This window comes from Tenrec ecaudatus, chromosome 16 (genome assembly GCF_050624435.1).
Source record: "Tenrec ecaudatus isolate mTenEca1 chromosome 16, mTenEca1.hap1, whole genome shotgun sequence".
NCBI lineage: Eukaryota > Metazoa > Chordata > Mammalia > Afrosoricida > Tenrecidae > Tenrec > Tenrec ecaudatus.
The window spans coordinates 87,946,845-87,966,086 of NC_134545.1; the positions used below are offsets into that span (position 1 = coordinate 87,946,845).

At 47.5% G+C, this 19,242-nt stretch overlaps 1 protein-coding gene across 2 annotated transcripts in view; it reads left to right on the forward strand.

Annotated features, from left to right (window-relative positions):
• Window positions 1-25: 25 nt before the first annotated feature.
• The window catches only part of PDCD11 (programmed cell death 11), a 38,156-nt gene continuing 18,939 nt past the window's right edge, over window positions 26-19,242 (forward strand). Inside the window, exons 1-13 of one of the 2 annotated variants that reach the window (XM_075534727.1) lie at window positions 26-172; window positions 4,053-4,159; window positions 5,623-5,754; window positions 6,135-6,302; window positions 8,038-8,199; window positions 9,890-10,013; window positions 10,495-10,676; window positions 14,640-14,747; window positions 15,236-15,442; window positions 16,156-16,280; window positions 16,451-16,511; window positions 17,266-17,412; window positions 18,635-18,886. In XM_075534727.1, the coding sequence (XP_075390842.1) occupies window positions 4,064-4,159; window positions 5,623-5,754; window positions 6,135-6,302; window positions 8,038-8,199; window positions 9,890-10,013; window positions 10,495-10,676; window positions 14,640-14,747; window positions 15,236-15,442; window positions 16,156-16,280; window positions 16,451-16,511; window positions 17,266-17,412; window positions 18,635-18,886 (1,764 nt within the window). In that variant the 5' untranslated portion in view covers window positions 26-172; window positions 4,053-4,063. The remainder of the gene's footprint in view (window positions 173-4,052; window positions 4,160-5,622; window positions 5,755-6,134; window positions 6,303-8,037; window positions 8,200-9,889; window positions 10,014-10,494; window positions 10,677-14,639; window positions 14,748-15,235; window positions 15,443-16,155; window positions 16,281-16,450; window positions 16,512-17,265; window positions 17,413-18,634; window positions 18,887-19,242) is intronic. The other variant, XM_075534728.1, reaches the window with a different exon arrangement.

Sequence of the window (19,242 nt, forward strand, 5' to 3'; positions counted from 1 at the left end):
TCCGCTTCCTGCCCCCACCCAGCCCGTCTCCCGCCCCCTTGGTAGAAACGGAAGTAGGTAGTTAAGCCCGCCCACACTTCCGGAAGAGCAGCGTTGAGCTGTGGGTGTACCAAACTCCGCGTGTGTCGGCGGCGCACGCTCTGCGGGGGAGCGTGCTTGCATCGCGGGGTAGGTGAGTGCGGGCCGAGGCGGGAGGAAGGGGGCTTTGTGAGGCCTCTTCGTTGCCATCGACTCTCCTAAATATCTCCTTGGAGCCTTATTTCCCCTTGTCTGAAATGAAAACTTAGGTTCAACTTCCCAGCAGATTGTTCTGTCATCGCCTCAAAAGTCTTCATTCTTACTCCTGAGTGGCTCAGAAGCAGCCCCTCCTAGCTTCACCTGTCTTCACCTTCTCCTTTTAATTTGTACCTAGTGCTGAATCTCATGGCTTCTGTACTGCAGGTGAATTCTAACTGGTTACCTGTCCTCAATCCTTTCTTAGCCAGTCTTTGTTGTTCGGTGTCCTCTAGTAGGGTGGTACACAGTAGGGGACCCTCATTTTGAATATTGTCTGACCCGTCCCCAATGAGGGCTCCCATTTGCCAAGCAGATGTAAACTAGTCATATCTAATTCAAGACCTTTTATTTTTTAAAATTTTATTGGAGGCTCTTACAACTCTTATCACAATCCATATATCCATCCATTGTGTCAAGCGCATTTGTACATTTGTTGCCATCATCATTCTCAAAACATTTGCTTTCTACTTGAGCCCTTGATATCAGCTCCTGATTTTCCCCCTCTAATTCAAGATCTTTCACAGAACTTGCCTTTTAAGATTCAGCGCCAGTTTATTGTGCTTTATTTTGTCTGCTGTACAGCTGAGCAATCCTTCAAAGCAGTGGTTCTCAACCTATGGGGCTCAACCCCTTGAGGGTCAAACGACCCTTTCACAGGGGTCACCGATTGATAAGAGAAGCAAAATGACAATGAGGAAGTAGCAACAAAAATTATGGTTGGGGTGGGGGTCACCACAACATGAGGAACTGTATGAAAGAGTTGCGCCCTGAGAAAGGGTTGAGAACCACTGCTTCAGAGAAAGGAAATATGCTATTTGACTTGACAAATTGCTGGTGTTTATCGCATGGAATGGCCTTTTCCATTTCCTACACCCATTTCTGTAGGAGTCCTAGTGATGTAGTGATTATGTGTGGAGCTGTGATCTGCAAGGTCCACAGTTTGAAACTACCAGTCGCTCCATGGGAGAAAGGGCTTTCTACTCCCGTAAAGAGTTACAGCTTCCGAAACTCACAGGGGCAGTCGTTCTCCCCTGACCTGGAGGGTGGCTGTGAGTCAGGGTGGCTGTGAGTGTGCACAATTTTCACATTCCTCCTGCTTCTCCCTCCTCACCTTGCAAAAACCTCTTCCATCTCTTTTTTTATAATTGTTTTATTAGGGGCTCATACAACTCATCACAATCCATATACATACATCAATTGTGTAAAGCACATTTGTACATTCATTGCCCTCATTATTCTCAAAACATTTGCTCCACTTAAGCCCCTGGCATCAACTCCTCATTTTTTCCCCACCCTCCCCATTCCCCCTCCCTCATGAAACCTTGATAATTTATAAATTATTATTTTGTCATATCTTGCCCTGTCCGACGTCTTCCTTCACCCACTTTTCTGTTGTCTGTCCCCCAGGGAGGAGGTCACATGTAGATCCTTATAATCAGTTCCCTCTTTCCAACCCACTCTCCCAGTATTGCCACTCACAACACTGGTCCTGAAGGGATCATCCACCCTGGATCCCCTGTGTTTCCAATTTCTATCTGTACCAGTGTACATCCTCTGGTCTAGCCAGACTTTCAAGGTAGAATTCAGATCATGATAGTAGGGAGGTGGGTGAGGAAGCATTTAGGAACTAGAGGAAAGTTGTATTTTTCATCATTGCTACATTGCACCTTGACTGGCTCATCTCCTCCTCTGGACCCCTCTGCAAAGGGATTTCCAGTGGCAGACAAATGGCCTTTGGGTCTCCATTCTGCACTCAACACCCCCGCCCTCCCCCCTCCGTCATTCACTATGGTAAGATTTTTTTGTTCTGATGCTGCCTTATATCTGATCCCTCTACACCTTGTGATCACACAGGCTGGTGTGCTTCTTCCCATGTGGGCTTTGTTGCTTCTGAGCTAGATGGCCACTTGTTTACCTTCAAGCCTTTAAGACCCCAGACACTATACCTTTGGATAGCCGGGCACCATCAGCTTTCTTTGCCACATTTGCTTATTCACCCATTTGTCTTCAGCGATCGTATCATGGAGGTGTGTACCCTATGATACAGTTTTTTGTTCTTTGATGCCTGATTTACTGATCCCTTCGGCACCTCGTGATCACACAGGCTGCTGTGTTCTTCTATGTGAGCTTTGTTGCTTCTGAGCTAGATGGCTGCTTGTTTACCCTCAAGCTTTTAAGACCCAGATGCTATACCTTTTGAAAGCCGGGCACCATCAGCTTTCTTCACCGCATTTGCCTATTCAACCACTTTTGTCTTCAGCGGTTGTGTCGGGAAGGTGAGCATCATAGAATGCCAATTTAATAGAAGAACGTATTCTTGCATTGAGGGAGTACTTGAGTGGGGGCCCAATGTCCTTCTGCTACCTTAATACTAAACCTATAAATATAGGCACATAGATCTATTTCCCCATCCTCATATACAAATATATTTGCATATGTCCATGTCTTTATGTAGACCTCTATAAATGCCCTTTTTCTCCCAACTCTCTCCTCTATTTCCCTTGACTTTCATCTTGTCCCACTATCATGCTCAGTTTCCACCTGGCTTTCAGCAATTCCTCTTGGTTCCATTACCCTTGATCATGCCCAACTAGGCCTCCCACACCCACCTCACCACCAATTTGGATCACTTGTTGTTCCCTTGCCCCTGGGTTTCCTCTTCCATCTCTTTAGTACTCAGCTAGAAGCATCTTTAGGACACTTGGCTCCATACCAAAACTTCAGCTCACTTCCTACCTCTTTGTGGACATGTAGAGTTTGACTTGTATTTTATTTTTTTATTTTTATTTATTTTTTGACTTGTATTTTAAATGATTTTTGTGACCCGGTTTTCTTTTAAGTACACAGTTTCTTTGAATATGCATCATATATACTTGACTATAAGCCGAGGCACCTAATTTTGCCACAAAAAATGGGGGCTTTTTCAGCATTAAAAATGTGCCGAGGGGGGAGGGGAGACTCCGGATAGGGCAAGATATGACAAAATAACGATGTATAAATTACCAAGGGCACATGAGGGAGGGGGGAGAAGGGAGGGAGGGGAAAAAAAATGAGGACCTGATGCAAAGGGCTTAAGTGGAGAGCAAATGCTTTGAGAATGATTGGGGCAGGGAATGTATGGATGTGCTTTATACAATTGATGTATGTATATGTATGGATTGTGATAAGAGTTGTATGAGTCCCTAATAAAATGTAAAAAAAGAAAAGAGAAAAAATGATTAGGGCAAAGAATGTACAGATATGCGTTATACAATTGATGTATGTATATGTATGGACTGTGATAAGAGTTGTATGAGCCCCTAATAAATTGTTAAAAAATGTGCCGAAAAACTCAGCTTATATTTGAGTATCTACGGTAACTCGCTGCCATGGAGTGGATATATTTGTGTGTTTCCTTTTTCCATTAAGTCATTTTAATAAAGCTTTATTATAACTCATAACAATCCACACATACATTGTATCAAGCACATTTGTACATGTTGCCATCCACATTTTATTTGTATATTTCTGATCTGTCTTACACATTATAGCTACTCAATGAATATGACATTTAATTTATATATTTTTTTAAAATAATTTATTTTCCTGAAGGAAGTTCTGTGAATTTGTCGGTTTGAAGCTGAGGCCTTTGGAAGGATGAATTACGGATTATTTACCATGTCTAAATCGCCTATGTCCTCCTGAATACTGTCTAGTACATATCTTGCCAACGATAATAGCTTTTAGGAAATCTGCCATTAAGACTACATCTCATTGTTACTCTGCATTCCTTTTAGGAGACCCAAACATGGCAACCTTGGAAGAAAGTTTCCCCCGAGGGGGCACGAAAAAAGCCCACAAGTCAGAGCTCCAGCAGCCAGTTGAACAAGACAACTTGTTTGATGTGAGTGGTGTGAGAATCAACTCGATGGCAGTTGGTTGAGTTGGGTTTGGGTTGGTGTGTCTAGTTGGTGAGATTCACTGAAGCTTATTCGTGTGTCCTTAGGAAATAGATACTTTGTTAGACAGGGTTAGAGACAAAACCAGGTTGCTCATAATTATATGTATATATATTTATTTATAAAGATAGATATATAACACAAGAAATGAACTGTTAAATTATATACAGATAGATAAATAATACAAGAAATGAACAGTTAAATTACAAAGCAGTACAAATGGCTCAATGCAACTCACTCCCGTGAGAGTTGTAAGACACTGGCAGTCCTTCAAGTCTTGAGGGCTGCCAGGTCGTCCTCTGTAGAGAGATTTAGGCTATCCTGGCATAGGCAGCAAACAGCAAGGCAGGTCACCAACAGTCAGCGAGGTCACCAACTGTCAGTCCCCAAGTCCAGAGATGTACATTCCAATTCTCTGGCAAGTCAGGTCTTAAAGTGGCCTCAAATTCCAGCGACACAGTCCATAGGTTAGGCGTCCCACAGGTAGTGTAGCCTGAAAATTGAGGCACAGAACAAGCAAGGCAGCCACACACTGGTTCGATGATCAAAGAGCAAGAGACAAGAAAGGCAAGGCTTGCCAAGCCATTTTTCTCTCCTCCCTTCAATTAATCCCACGTGTGTTTATCGGCCAGACTGGCACAATAAACTAACTATCTCAGGTACCTTGCTTGAAAATGTGTTTTTTTCCAGATTTCACGTTCACTTCAGCAAGTTGAACTTGTTAGAGAGGCCATACTACCACAAGTCAGTTTTGTCTGAAGATTGCATTTGGTGTCTGAGTTCGCAGAGCGATTGCTTGTTAGTCTTAAGAACTCTCTACTGAGTTGATTATGAATGGAGAGCAAGTGGTGTGCTCACTGTGTTTCTGAGGAGGTCCTTGTCACATGTGGCAAGCATGACATTCATACTCTGCCTTTGAGTCACTGGTCTTCAGATACATGGAATGAAACAGATTTGAGTGTATGACCTTACTTAGGGATTAGCTGTTATGTGCTCCTTCCAACTCTTATGAAGTAGAAATCGCCATTCCATGAGGAGGACTTGAGACTCAGGGTTTATCATTTGAGCTGAATCCACACAGCGGGTTGGGGTGGCATCCTGAGTTTAACTCAGGTCTCGGTGGTTCTAACTTCCCATTTTATGCAGTGCCCCACATTAGTTTGAATGCTGGGAAATCCCAGCGTCCAGCGGCTCTAGGGAACACAAAGGAGGCTGAGACCTTGGGCGGAGAGGAGCGTTGGGATGGAAACTGGAATTAAGGAGCCCTCAGGAGGAGGGTGGGGGGGGGGGAGCTGCAGTGGAGGACCGTGCAAAGCCGGGTGATGGGTGAGACTGGAAACGCGAGACCAAGGCTAGGGCTACTTTCCATTCTTTTGGATCTTTGTGGCCTACCCTCCTCTCCCTGCAGATTTCTACGGAAGAAGAACCCACCAAACGGAAAAAGAGCCAGAAAGGGCCAGAAAAAACAAAGAAGTTGAAAATCGAAAAGAAAGACCGCAGCAAGCCTGCCAAAGAGAAGTTTGAAATCCTACGAGTTGAGGTTTGTCGAGCTTAATGCTTCTCATTGTCCCACCAGCCTCAGACGTTGGCGGTTGTGTGCGTTCCTCACCCCCTCCGGATAGGTGGTGCTGGGAATTGGGCGTCACTTCCTTTAGTGACTCACCCCCTGGCCCCATGCTTTTTCTTAGCTGGTGTGGCTTGCAGGGTCCCTGGACAGGGTCCCTTATGGAACTTGTGTCTTGCTAGCGTCGGTGTCTCGTGGATGCAGAGCTGGGTAGCACTGGCAGCAAGGCTACGCAGTAATCACGAATGCAACTTTGTACTTCACAGCTGTGGGAGGATCTCAGGGGAGGAAAGTGGTCCTCACCTCCCAGCCATTGTTGTCTTCCTCATGGTACACATTCCCCTCGTCTCTTCCAGTCTCTGTGTGAGGGGATGCGGATTCTGGGCTGTGTGAAAGAGGTAAATGACCTGGAGCTGGTGATCGGTCTCCCCAATGGGCTCCAGGGCTTCGTGCAAGTGACTGAAATCTCTGATGCCTACACGCGAAAGCTGAACGAGCAGGTGGCACAAGAACACCCTCTGGAGGTACGGGACACCCACCCGGCTGAGCGCCCTGACTGGAAATGAGTGGCACACGAATGATATTCACACATTTTGAGAGCTCCAAGAGGAAAAGGCGGGAGGTGCCGGGAGCGAGAGAGGGGCCCCGATGGGCTCAGTAGTTAGCACTTGGCTGCAAACCAAGACCTGCTCCGAGAGAGGAGGATGTGGCAGTCTGCTTGTGTAAAGACTGTGACAGCGTTGAAAACCTCGAGACAGTTCTGCTGTGTCGTATAGGGGTGACTCGTGGCGGTGGGGTTGGTTTGGGCACAAGGAGACTAGCTGGGCTAGCAGTTAAGGGCTCAGCTGCTAACCCAAGAGGCTGGCAACTTGAACCTGCCACACCACACTGTCCCGTAAAGAGAGCGACCTAGAAAACCCCCTGGGGCAGGTCTCCCCTGTCAAATGCGGCTGCTGTCGATTGCTCGGGTTGGGCATATACCGGACAGTCAGTTCTCAGTGACAAGAACAACTTCGTCGGGGGAGGGGCTGGGAAGGCTTCCATGGGGAAGTGATGCTTGAGCTGAGATCTGAGGGATGATGGGAGGAAGGATACAGAAGAAAGGGAGGTTGGGCAGACGGTGGGGTATATAACAGGAAAGCCGGCTAGTCTGACTAGAGCAGAGAGCAAGGAAGAATGAATGGGGTGGATTGGGGCCGAGGGCTAGGTAGAATGTAGACCATGCATAGTTTTGTGGAGCATGTTAATGATTGTATTTCAATTCTATAAGTCCACAGAAAGTCCTTGAAATGTTCTAATTTGGGGGTGGAGAGCAGGAAGCCAGAAAGGCATGTGGAGTTTTTCGGAGACTGGTCAGTAGGCTATATAGTCATAGTCCAGGCTCTGAGGGTGATGGGGCATTGGTTAAGGAAAGAGCAAGAATTGAGGGAGTACAGTCAGTGCTTGGTGACAGATTAATTAAATGTATGCACTGAAGCAGAGTTGCCTGGTGTGTGTGCCTTGATGCACACTAGGTAATGCGTCCTGAGATTGGGAGGAGATGATCCTGAGTGTTTTTTTTAAGCTGGATTTGAGATGCAGTAGAGATGATGATTCTGGAGCTCATAGAAGTCTGTGCTGGATCCCTAACGGAGCCTTCTTCATCTCGGTGGTTGCTGAGTGTGTGAGGGAGAAGGAGTTGCTTAGAGGTAACAGATAGCCTAAGAAGAGACTGAGGACTGAGCCTGTCGTAAACACTGTCATTTCACTGCTGCAGAGATGGGAGCGTTTGGGTGAGGGAGGGCGGGCTCCGTGCACGAGGGCCTCGGGAAGCCAGAGAGGAGCCGTATAAAGAAGGAAGGAGAGGCTTTTTGAAGGTTAAGTGAGAGGACAGAAGGGACCGTTGGCGTTAGTGACAGAAGCACAGTGGCGATGGTAGAGATAAGCTGGCGAGGGAAAAGGCTGGAAGCCAGACCAGGAGGTGCTGAACGGCAAGTCGAACAAGAAGAAACGGAGATTGCTGTACAGGCAGCTCTTCAGACTGGTCACTTGAGACCTGCTGTTAGGTGGTGACATTTGGAGACATTGCGCAGGAGTTCCAGACTGACTTGGCCGCAGACCAGTGTTTCTTTGTGGAAGAGCGACGACTGACTTCTTCTTGGGCCCTTTGGGTTCTGTGGCGCCTGATGATAGGAGACCATTGAGCCACGCACGGTAGGCCTAGGGGCTCTTGGTTCAGGGGAATCGTCTGTATCTGACTTTCTCATTTGTATGATGCAGGACCTGGTCAGCTTGCCTGAGCTCTTCTCCCCCGGAATGCTGGTCAGGTGTGTGGTGAGCAGTGTGGGCATCACAAAGAAGGGCAACAAGAGTGTCAAGCTGTCCCTGAACCCCAGGAATGTCAACGGAGTGCTGAGTGCCGAGGCCCTGAAGCCTGGCATGGTGAGCCTCGGGCCGCGTTAGGGTCCGGCAGCAGCCTTTTCCCTGCCCTCCCCACCGGGCTGCGTGCGCTGAGTCCACCTTGTATTTGTGCACACAGGGTGGGGCCTTGTCCTGGAGGGACTGTGAAAACCTGACCCCAAACCTGATCACAGCATCTTGTGGGGAAAAGAGCGAAGTCTAGGGGACCTCCCCCCCCAAGGACTTGACTCTTGGCAAGGAGGAGCCCCTTCTCAGTGCCTTACTTGTCAGCATGGCTTCATGGATGAAGCCTTTTTTTTTCAGAGGTTACCTCCGGGTGGTACAGAGTGATTGAGGATGGCCCTCCTGAGGGCAGAGAGGGCAGTTAGCCTCTCAGCTGAGAGAGAGTAGGTATCTGCTACTATGTGTCCACACCCATGAAGATCGAGGCCAAGTTGTCCTACCTCCAAACCTCCCGTCCCCTAGGTCCCAAAAGGTAAATAACAGTCATAAAAGTGCTCTTCGAAAATAAAGAAAAAGACATACGCAAAAAGAATGCTCTCTCTCGAAATCAAGAGGGAGATCAGTGTCACCTTGTGACAGTGGTTCTCAACCTGTGGGTCGTAACATCTTTGGGGGTCGAACGACCCTTTCACAGGGGTCCCCCGATTCATCACAGTAGCAAAATGACAGTGATGAAGTAGCTATGAAAATAATTTTATGGTGGGGGGAGGTCACCACCACATGAGGCACTGTATGAGAGGGTCAAGGCATGAGGAAGGTTGAGAACCACTGCTTTGTGATATGTGGCAGAAGCAGTGGGGCCCTGGGTTGGACCCCAAAAGTTTGGGAGTATAGTTTGCCAGAGAGGGGACTAAAAGTAAGCCACTTTTCAGGAAATCCCCAAGTGTTGAGCACCTGCTGTGTGTGAGTAGCTAGCTGGTGGAGGCACTCAGGTGAGTGCGTGGCTGTAGCAGCCCCACGAGGTGGGAGAGTGTACTTTTTAAGTGTGACGTGCCAAAGAACAGAACGCTAGAGTCAGAGCCCACCTGGACCGCCACGGTGCTTTTCTGTGAAAGGGACAGTTGGTCAGATTTTCTGGCATCTGGAGGTGCTGAGAAAGGGAGATTCCTGGGTCTGGCAGTGGTCTTGCAGGCCGCTTGCTTCATCCTTTTTTGTAGAACATGGAAGTCTAAGGGTGAGGGCCCTGTCATTTGATAGCGATAGATATCAAACGTCCTGAAGTGTATATAACGTTCCTCGTGGTCTGGAGCCCTTCCTTCCCTGGGAGAATGAGAGTGGCTGTGGGTACAGGAGCGTGTTGGCATGGGAGGGGCGCTCTCCGTGGGGAGTAAGTACTGGGTTCTGTGTCTCCCTGCTTTTGTTTTTTAAATCATTTTATTGGGGCTCGTACAACTCTTATCACAATCCATACATACATCTATTGTGTCAAGCACATTTGTACATTCGTTGCCCTCATCATTCTCAAAACATTTGCTATCTACTTAAGCCCTTGGTATCAGCTCCTCATTTTTCCCCTCCCTCTCCACCTCACGAACCCTTGATAATTTATAAATTACTACTATTTTGTCATATCTTAGACTGTCCAATGCCTCCCTTCACCCACTTTTCTGTTTTCTGTCCCCCAGGGAGGAAGTTATATGTAGATCCTTATAATCGGTTCCCCTGCTTTTGATTTTTTAACTTCCTCAAATGCCTTTGCCTCCCTCAGCTGCTCACAGGCACTGTGTCCAGCCAGGAGGACCATGGCTACCTAGTGGACATAGGTGTTAGCGGGAACAGAGCTTTCCTTCCACTGCAGAAAGCCCACCAGGACGGCCGACAGAAGAACAAAGGTGAGCGAGAGAAGGCTGGCTCCTGAGATGGTGAGGTGGGACATGTAGGGCTTACCTTCATGTGCCATTTTGGTGAGTGTAATGAAGAATGGTGATCCTGGCAGCTGACAAGCTCTGGTAAAATAGGCAGTATGAATTATAGCCATGAAGGAAGGAGAAAGGTATGATGGGCAGGGAATGGCCGACTCTCACTGAAATCTGATGGCCCTGCATCAGGTTGTTTATTTCTCCCCAAAAAGATTCCACTAGAATTCACCCCCCAGGGCCTGTTGGGATTTCCATAGTCATGTGAGGTGGTTGATTTCCGATGAGTCAGGGCCAGCTGCACTCCCTGTAATTGGAGTCGTAGAGATCGGGACTGGGAATATGACCATCAGCCAATGAGGCCATAGATCTCGTCAGTTATTATTACCTGGGCTCCAGGTAAAGGTCCTTCTCATAGAACTATTTTTTCTTTTGGGGGTTGGGTCCGGACCTCCAGGTGCCAAACTGAAGGTGGGTCAATACCTGAACTGCGTTGTTGAAGAAGTGAAAGGTGACGGAGGAGTGGTTAGATTGTCTACCAGTCACCTGGATGTTTCCACCGCCATTGCTACCGAGGAGCAAAGCTGGACCCTTCATAACTTGCTACCAGGGCTGGTGGTCAAAGGCCAAGTGCAGAAGGTAAGGTGCTTATTGCTGCTGCTGTTTCCTACAGCCCAGACAGTTTCTGTATGATAGGGCGTGTGCAAACCCTGAGATGGTGTGTGGTCGCTCGTCACTGTGTGGTAATCGTTACTGATGTAATAGTAGGCCTGGGGTTGTAAGAATGGCATTTGGATCTCTTGAGTTAAATTACATTATCAAGAGAAATTTTCCCAGTTTCCCTATAGTGACATATAAGCAATGCGGCTACTAGAAAACTTATTTATGTGGCTTGGCTGGGGGTGGGGATGGGGGTTAGGGGTGGGGGGCCTTTAAAAAGTTCATAGAAACCCAGGATGAAAAGACACTGGACTATTTCCACAGATTTTGAAGTCCACTCATATCATGTTTCTTTTGCACGGTGAGGATCTAAAAGGCTAAGTGGTGTCAACATAGAAGGCTTATAATAAAGAGCTGGCTCACCTCACCTGACCTGATTTGGAACTCTTAGCTGATCTTTTCCAGTTGGCCTTTCGTGGTGCCGGGCAGCGTGGGTCTATGGGCATTGTCAGTTTTGAGTTTTAACTTGTTAGCAAGACAGCTGAAGGCTTGACTCTCTTCATCGCTCCTCCTCCTGTCTCGTGCTCTGAATATAGTAGGTGTATTGTACATTTGGTTAAATCATTACTCAGCGTTTATTATTAGGATTGTGTGGATACTACTAAGCTAGGTGATGCATTTTGACTTTTAACCGTGGCAAAGTATATATAACATAAAAATGACCGTTTGCCTGTTTAGATTTTTTTTAATGATTTTATTGGGGCTCAAAAAACTCATCACAATCTATATATGCATCCATTGTGTCAAGCACATTTGTTGCCTTCATCCTTCTCAAAACATTTGCTGTCTACTTGAGTCCTTGGTATCAGCTCCTTGCTTCTTCCCTTCCCTCCCTGACCCCCCCCATGAACCTTTGATAGTTTATAAATTATTTTTATTTTGTCATGTGTTACACTGTCGAATGTCTCCCTTCACCTACTTTTCTGTTATTTGTCCCCCAGGGAGGGGCTTATATGTAGATCCTTATAATCGGTTCCCCCTTTCCAACCCACCTTCCCGGTATCACTACTCTCACCACTGGTCCTGAGGGGTTCATCTGTCCTGGATTCCCTATGTTTCCATCTGTATCAGTGTATATCCTCTGGTCTAGCTGGATTTGTAAGGTAGAATTGCTATCATGATAGTGGGGGGGGGGAGGGGAGAAGCATTAAAGAACTAGAGGAAAACTGTACGTTTCATCAGTGCTATACTGCATCCTGACTGGTTCATCTCCTTCCCATGACCCTTCTGTCAGGGGGTGTCCAGTAGCCTACAGATGGGCTTTGGGTCTCCACTGTGCATTGCCCTTCATCTCAATGATAAGATTTTTTGTTCTTTGATGCCGATACCTGATCCCTTCGACACCTCATGATCGTACAGGCAAGGGTGCTTGTTCCATGTGAGCTTTTTTGCTTCTGAGTTAGATGGCTGCTTGCTTGCCTTTAAGACGCCAGTTGCTATATCTTTTGATAGCTGGGCACCATCCGTTTTCTTAACCACATTTGCTTATGCATCTGCTTTGTCTTCAGCAATTGTGTTGGGAAGGTTAGCATCATGGAATGCCAGTTTAATAGAACAACGTGTTCTTGCATTTAGGGAGTGCTTGAGTCAAGGCCCAATGTCCATTTGCGACCTTAATGCTAAACCTATAAATAATTTACATAGATCTATTTCCCCATCATCATATATAAATTTATTTGCATATGTGCATGCCTGTATTTAGATCTCTATAAATGCCCTTTGCCTCCTAGTTCTTTCCTCTATTTCTTTTTACTTTCCTCTTGTCCCATTATCATGCTCAGCCTTCATTTGGGTTTCAGTAATTTCTCTGGGTTACATTGCCCTTGATCAAGTTCTACCAGGCCTTTTGTACCCTCCTTGCCATTGATTTTGGATCACTTGTTCCCTTGACCCTGGGTTTGTTAACACCACTTCCTTTCTCCTATCTCCCCTCGCCCATGCCCCCCCAAAACCATTGGTCGCGTTGTTTTTTCCCTCCAGATTTTTTTCCTGCCTGTCTTATCTAGACAAAGCAACAAAAAAAAACAACAAAAAAAAAACAATGACAAAAAAGAAAAGGCTGTAAATAGTTCAAGGTCTGTTGGTTGACTTTTAGGAGGGTTTTCCAGTTGAGTCTGATGGGGTGCCACACCCTGGCCCCAAAGTCAATTGGAATTCTCTCGGGACTTCCTTGCTCTGTTCCCCTTGCTGTTCTGTTGTAGGCCCTTAGTGTTTTGCCTCAGAGTGGTGGGGTCAGATCGGGGCCAGGTCCCACACTGTGTCTCCAGTGTTGTCCCTGTAGGACTGTGGGTCAGTTAGAGATGTCGTGTCTCATAGTGGGGCCGCCCATATAGTCCTCTGTGCATTGTCTGCTCTGAGCGGCAATATCATCCTCAAGGCTTGGTGGGCCAGGATGTGCTCCGCTCTCTCTCCCTCCCTCTTTGTTTGCCCATGTGTGCTCTGATCAGACATGACCCTCTCCCTGAGCTGTAGCGTCAGTGTTGTCCTATGAAGTAAATTCTTCTGGGGAGAGTGGGCTGTCCACGTAGTTTGGACTGGGACTGGCCCCTCAGACCTCTACTGGTTCATTTGCTTGGCTTTACGTATTTAATTCAATGCCATTAAATACATTCATCATCACGATTTGTTTGTAGAATTTTTTCATCATCTCAAATAGGCACTCTATCAGGGAGTGTTACTCCAACAGCTCGTGTGTGTGCGAGTGTTTGCGCACATGTGTGTGTGTGTGTGTGTGTGTGTGTGTGTGTGGTGGGTAATTAACGTGGTCATCGTCATTTGTTCAATTCTCTTCTCACTTACACAAGCGGTGTGGTTCTGTGAGCTTCTCTCCTGAGTCCTGGGAAGAGCAGGAACCTTCTTGACAGGACGTTTCCCAACCTTGCAAGCAGGCCATTCTCGATCTCGGTCTCAGGACTAACTCTTCACACACCTTGACTCTGAAAATAATCTTCTTTCAGACGTGTTAAATTGGGTGTAGACTTCAAGGTCAGAAGAATTCAGAGTTTTGAAACCGTCGCTCCATTACCATCTGACCTCTGCTGCTATTGGAAAGTTTGGTGCTGTTTTGATTTTCCCCTTTAGGAAGAATTTAAGGATCTTATTTACCCCTTCTACTTTTGTTGTTGTTTTAGTATTGTTTAATTTATTTCTATTTTTGTTATTTTATTAATCATTTTATTGGGAGCTCTTATATTCTAACACTCCATAATTCAATTAGATTAAGAATAATTGTACAGTTGCTACCACAACCAGTTTCCAAACATTTTCTTTCTTCTTGAGCTCTTTGCTATCAGCTCCGCTTTATCCCAATCCTTTTATTTTTAAATTTCATGATTCTTAGGAGTGGGATTTCATGATAGCTCCCTGGTTCTTATTGTAACTCTGTGTCTAACTTTTGGAGGAACTGCCCAAGTGTTTCCCAAAGAAGTTGCGCTGTTTTGCGTCTCCTCTGGCTGTGAGTGAGGGTCCCATTGCTGTCCTCCCAGCCCTCCGCGTGGGCGTGGCCTGCGTTTCCCTGATGACTGGTGACGTTGAGTGTCCTTGTGTTTAATGGCCATGACTGCATGGGTCTCTTCTTTGCCTGTTTGGGTCTTTTGCACACTTTTTAATTGGGTTATTTGCCTTTAATGTTGAGTGATTGAAGAGTCCTTTATGTATTTGAATGTTCGTCCCATGTCAGAGCTTGAGCAGTGAATAGTGGCGGCATCCTGCTGTCCACGGGTCCAGGCGGAAGGCTGAGGAGGAGAGACACCTAGTTAACAAACTCACGTGGCCTGGAGTGCTTGGCTTTTAGCAAGTGTATGGTGTACAGTGCTTCCCACGTTCCTGGTTCCTCCAGAGAGATAGATGCTCTTCATGACCGCCTGCTCTTTGTATTTCTAGGTGACTCCACTTGGCCTTACGGTAAACTTCCTGTCCTTCTTCACGGGCCTGGTTGACTTTATGCACCTGGAACCCAAGAAAACGGGAACCTATCTCTCAAAACAAACAGTAAGGAGTGTCGCGCCTCCCTCTGTCTTGATCCAGTCGTGGTCCAGTCCGCTGCCCGGCAGCACAGCTCGCTCCGCTCCAGGGCACCTCAAAGGCCCGTGTGTTTAGGGGTGGGCAGAGAGAGGGTGGGAGAAGCGTGATAAACTACCAGAGTTATGGTGGGGGCTGAGGTTCAAGAAGAGGGTGGCAGAAACAGCACCTTTTAGCTTCTACTTCATGTTCTTTATGGTTTGATTTCTGTTTATAATGAATCTTGTATCATTTACAATGTCCAGGAAGACTATTTGACAGGGAGAAGATATATGTTTGCATAGATAAATGGCTTTTAAAAATGCAGTGGACGCTTAGAGAAAAAAGACAAAACCTAGATAAAAGATTTCATTATCTAAAGAAACAGGGGTGTTGGGGTGAGGTGTTGGGGCGAGGGAGGGAAGGGAAGCAATAGGCTAGAGCTTAGCCTCCTGCTCACTGCCCTTTCCCTTGTCCAGGTCAGAGCCTGCATCCTCTCCGTCCACCCTCGAACCAGAGTTGTTCGGCTGAGCCTGCGCCCCGTCTTCCTCCAGCCTGGGCGCCCGCTGCCTCGGCTCTCTTGCCAGCCCCTGGGGGCCGTGCTGGATGGCGTTCCTGTCTGTAACTTCTTCAGCAACACCGGGGCCACCTTCCAGCTGAAGGATGGGGCTCTGGCCTATGCCCGGGTGAGGAGGCTACTTCCCTTGGTCAGGGTTTCTTCCCAAGTGGGTGATATTCCCCTAGGGGTTGTCTGAATGTTACAGGGGGGCTGAAAAAGCAGATACCTGCCCTAATGGGCTATAGTACATTTTTCACTGCCAGGGGAGGCGCAGAATAATTTTTTTTTTCCCTGAAAAGGGAGCGATGGGTCCAATCAGTTTGGGAATGTCTGCTCTAGGTGGCCTTTGGTTTTAGTTACCTACTTTTGAGCGTCCCCAGTTGTGGCAGACTGTTGATAGGGATTAGAACCATTTTTATTTATTGGCTTTTTATCAACTTGCCCTGCTTGGTGTCTGGACAGTGGTAAGTACAAGAATGAGGTAGGGTCTAGAGCAGGAATTGGAAAATTTGTCAAGAACCAGGTAGTACTTATTTTAAGCTTGTGGACCATAGGGCCTTAGCACTTGCTCAGCTGTGTTGTGGTAGCATCTAGCCAGTTGTAGACAAGACATAAGTGAATGGGCTTGGCTCTGGTCCTTATTTATTTAAGGAAATTGATACTGGGCTGTGGGCGCCTTTCTCCCTGAGAGGGTGAAGAGGCTTTGTGACTTTTATTTGGTTTTAGGGGTTCTTCTGTGTCTGTGCATGAGAGAAACAATGAGCCACCTCAGTATGTGTGCTGTAGTGTCATCTGGATCTGCTGTCTCAGGCTTGTTCTTAATCACTTGGTGCTTTGCAGTTCAACCACCTCTCCGAATCTAAGAAAGCCCCAAAACCTGAGCTCTTTAAGCCTGGGAGCACTCACAAGTGTCGCATTATCGACTACAGCCCAATGGATGAACTGGCACTGCTCTCCCTGCGGACGTAAGTTCCCACGTGCTGGTGTGATGGTGTGTGTGTGTGCGCGCACTGGGGAGTGGGATGGTGTGTGTGTTTGTTTGTTTGTTTTCTGGACGGTTTCCTTTCTTGGATTTGAGAGCCCTGAATTTTAGCATCTGCCAACATTGATGTAAATGTTATGTCTCCCTTTCTAGTTCCGTCATCGAAGCTGAGTACATTAGCTATCATGACATCAAACCTGGGGCTGTGGTAAAGGTAAGACCTCGTATGTACACACGTAAGTACTTCCTGCTTCCAGCATCGTTCGGCTCATTTGTCACTTCATTATTCATGTTAACACACTTGAAAGCGCTAGGCCTTGACTCTTTTGCCTGCTAGCTAGGATTTCTTTCTCTTCCCTGGGATAACTTACCCGTAATTTAAAGGTAAGGTTTTATGACTGCACAGAGGCAGCAGATCATGTCTTGGGATTGATTTGATGGAGATGATTAGAGCAGGTTGAAGGTCAGGTCTGTGTGCGTTGAGGCCCATGAAGTATTAGTTAGAAACCCGTGTCTGTGGTGGTTCGTGTCCGGCTGCTTAGACTTTGGTATCTCAGGAGACATAGTCCCTTCTTTTGGGGAATATTCTTGTTAGGCAGGCAGAGTGCATGTTCACACAAAAACGTGTGAAGTTTCCTAGAAATAAACCTTACTAAACCTTGTAGCTGAGTGGGTACGTATGTGGTGGGCTGCTAACCCCAAGGTCAACAGTTTGAAACCTCCAGCTGGTGGTTTCTGGTCTCGGAAACTCAGAGGGGCAGTTCTACAGGGTCGTGATGAGTCAGCATTGACTCGATGGCAGTGAATATTTTAGAATTTTGTGGAGGTCAGGGTGGGGTGCTTTGTCCATATGAGATCCAGAATAATGGGTACTATTAGCCCATGAGGCTGGCTTGGTGGGCCCTGGTCTGAGAGACGGAGGGAAGGCTGTTCTCAAAACATCGGGACGTCTTTTCTTTGCACTCTAGGGCACGGTGCTGGCCATAAAATCTTATGGGATGCTGGTGAAGGTGGGCGGACAGATCCGGGGCCTGGTCCCCCCCATGCACCTGGCCGACATCCCGATGAAGAATCCAGAAAAGAAGTACCACGTTGGGCGTGAAGTCAAGTGCCGGGTGAGCCTCCTGACCCGCCAAACTCTGGTCTTGGGGGTTGGGTCCGATGGGAAGAGTGGTGCTTCTCAGCTGGCGTGTTTTGCCTATGCCACGGAATGGCCCCTTTAGCCCGCAGAGTGTTTAGTGATGTTTGTGGCATTGGGAGGAGAAAACTGGGTCCCTGCCCTGGAGAATTAGTTAACGGTAATCTCGTTGGGAGGCCATGTCAGACATGGTTGCATGTCAGAAAGGCAAGGGAAGGGTAGACTGGGCAACAAGGATCATGAACGCCGATCCTAGCAGCAAGTGCCAGGTGGCATGTATTCTGTGCCAACTGTTGTGCTGGGCACCTGGCATGCATTGTCTCCTTTAATCTTTCAAACATCGCTCTAAAGTCGTCACCATCAGCCTGACGTCACAGCTCTCAATGCCAGAGCCAGTCTCAGCTCAGCTGCCTGCCACAAGAATACCTGCTAGACTGCTGCTGGTGGTGGGTCCTCCCCTACGAAGGGTGGGTAGGATTTGAGAGATAAAGGAGGATCCAGGGTACATTTCAGGCTCAGAAATAGCCCAAACGAAACCGCTAAAGTAGGAGTGATTGAAAACACAGTTTGGAGACCCCAGAGAAGATTCACAGGTTTTGAAGATTCAACCTGGTGAATAGAGGAGTTTCTCAGACCTTGGGGAGATGCTCTTCTGAGGGGTAGTTGGGTCTGTTTATTCCCAGCTAACAAACAAACAGTGCTGAGCTGGTTAATTGCTTCTATCATTCATCCTGTTCGACCAGATGCAAGGTCATGTAGGAGGGAGCTAAGACCGTGTAGAAGAAACTGAAGCTTAAGACCCTGGAGGAAACATAAGATACTGAGTGGTGCTTCAGGGCCAAATGGGGGAAGTTTCCAGTAACTTCTTAGAGAACAATTGGAATTCGCTGGATTGTCTACACCAGCAAAAGGTGTAGAGCAGTGGTTCGTAACCTTCCTAATGCTGTGACGCTTTAATACAGTTCCTCATGTGGTGGTGACCCCAGCCATGAAATCATTTTCGTTGCTACTTCATCACTGGCATTTTGCTACTGTTATGAATCAGGCGACCCCTGTGAAAGGGTTGTTTGGCTCCCCCAAAGGGATTGCTACCCACAGGTTGAGAACCGCTGCTGTTGAGGCTCTCTAGCAGAGAATATTCTCGGGAGAGTCAGCCGGTTGGTTCACGGGGTTGATGGTGGCCAGTATCCTTCCTCTAGGTTTTGCTTTGTGACCCGGAAGCCAAGAGGCTGTTGATGACCCTGAAGAAAACCCTGGTTGAGTCCAAACTGCCTACCATTACCTGCTACGCCAGCGCCAAGCCCAGCCTGCAGACCCATGGCTTTATCTTCAAGGTCAAGGACTGTGGCTGCATCGTGAAGTTCTACAACGACGTGCAGGGCCTGGCGCCCAAGCACGAGCTGAGTACCGAGTATATCTCTGCGCCGGAGACCGTCTTTTACCCTGGCCAGGTAGACCTTCCCCTGGAAAGACGCCCATCCCGGGTGGCCCCAGGAGCACAGGCTTCCAGGAGTGGGAGCAAGGCTGCTTTAACAGGGCATGCAGAGGGGAGTGCACGGGGCAGGGGCCTGACCCCTCTCAGTGGAGGGGCTGGCAATTGAATGGATTCAGGCCATGGCCTGGAAGAAGTGGGGGGAGGTAGGGCAGACAGGCGTCCCTCACACCCAAACTGGCTTGTTCTGAGGTTACGGTCACCACAAGGGGGCAGTATTGTAAAACTAGTGAGTCTGGCCTTGTCAAGGAAAAATAATATTAAAACATGAGGTTCCCCAACCCCCTCCCCCCCCCCCCCCCCCGCCAAACGCTC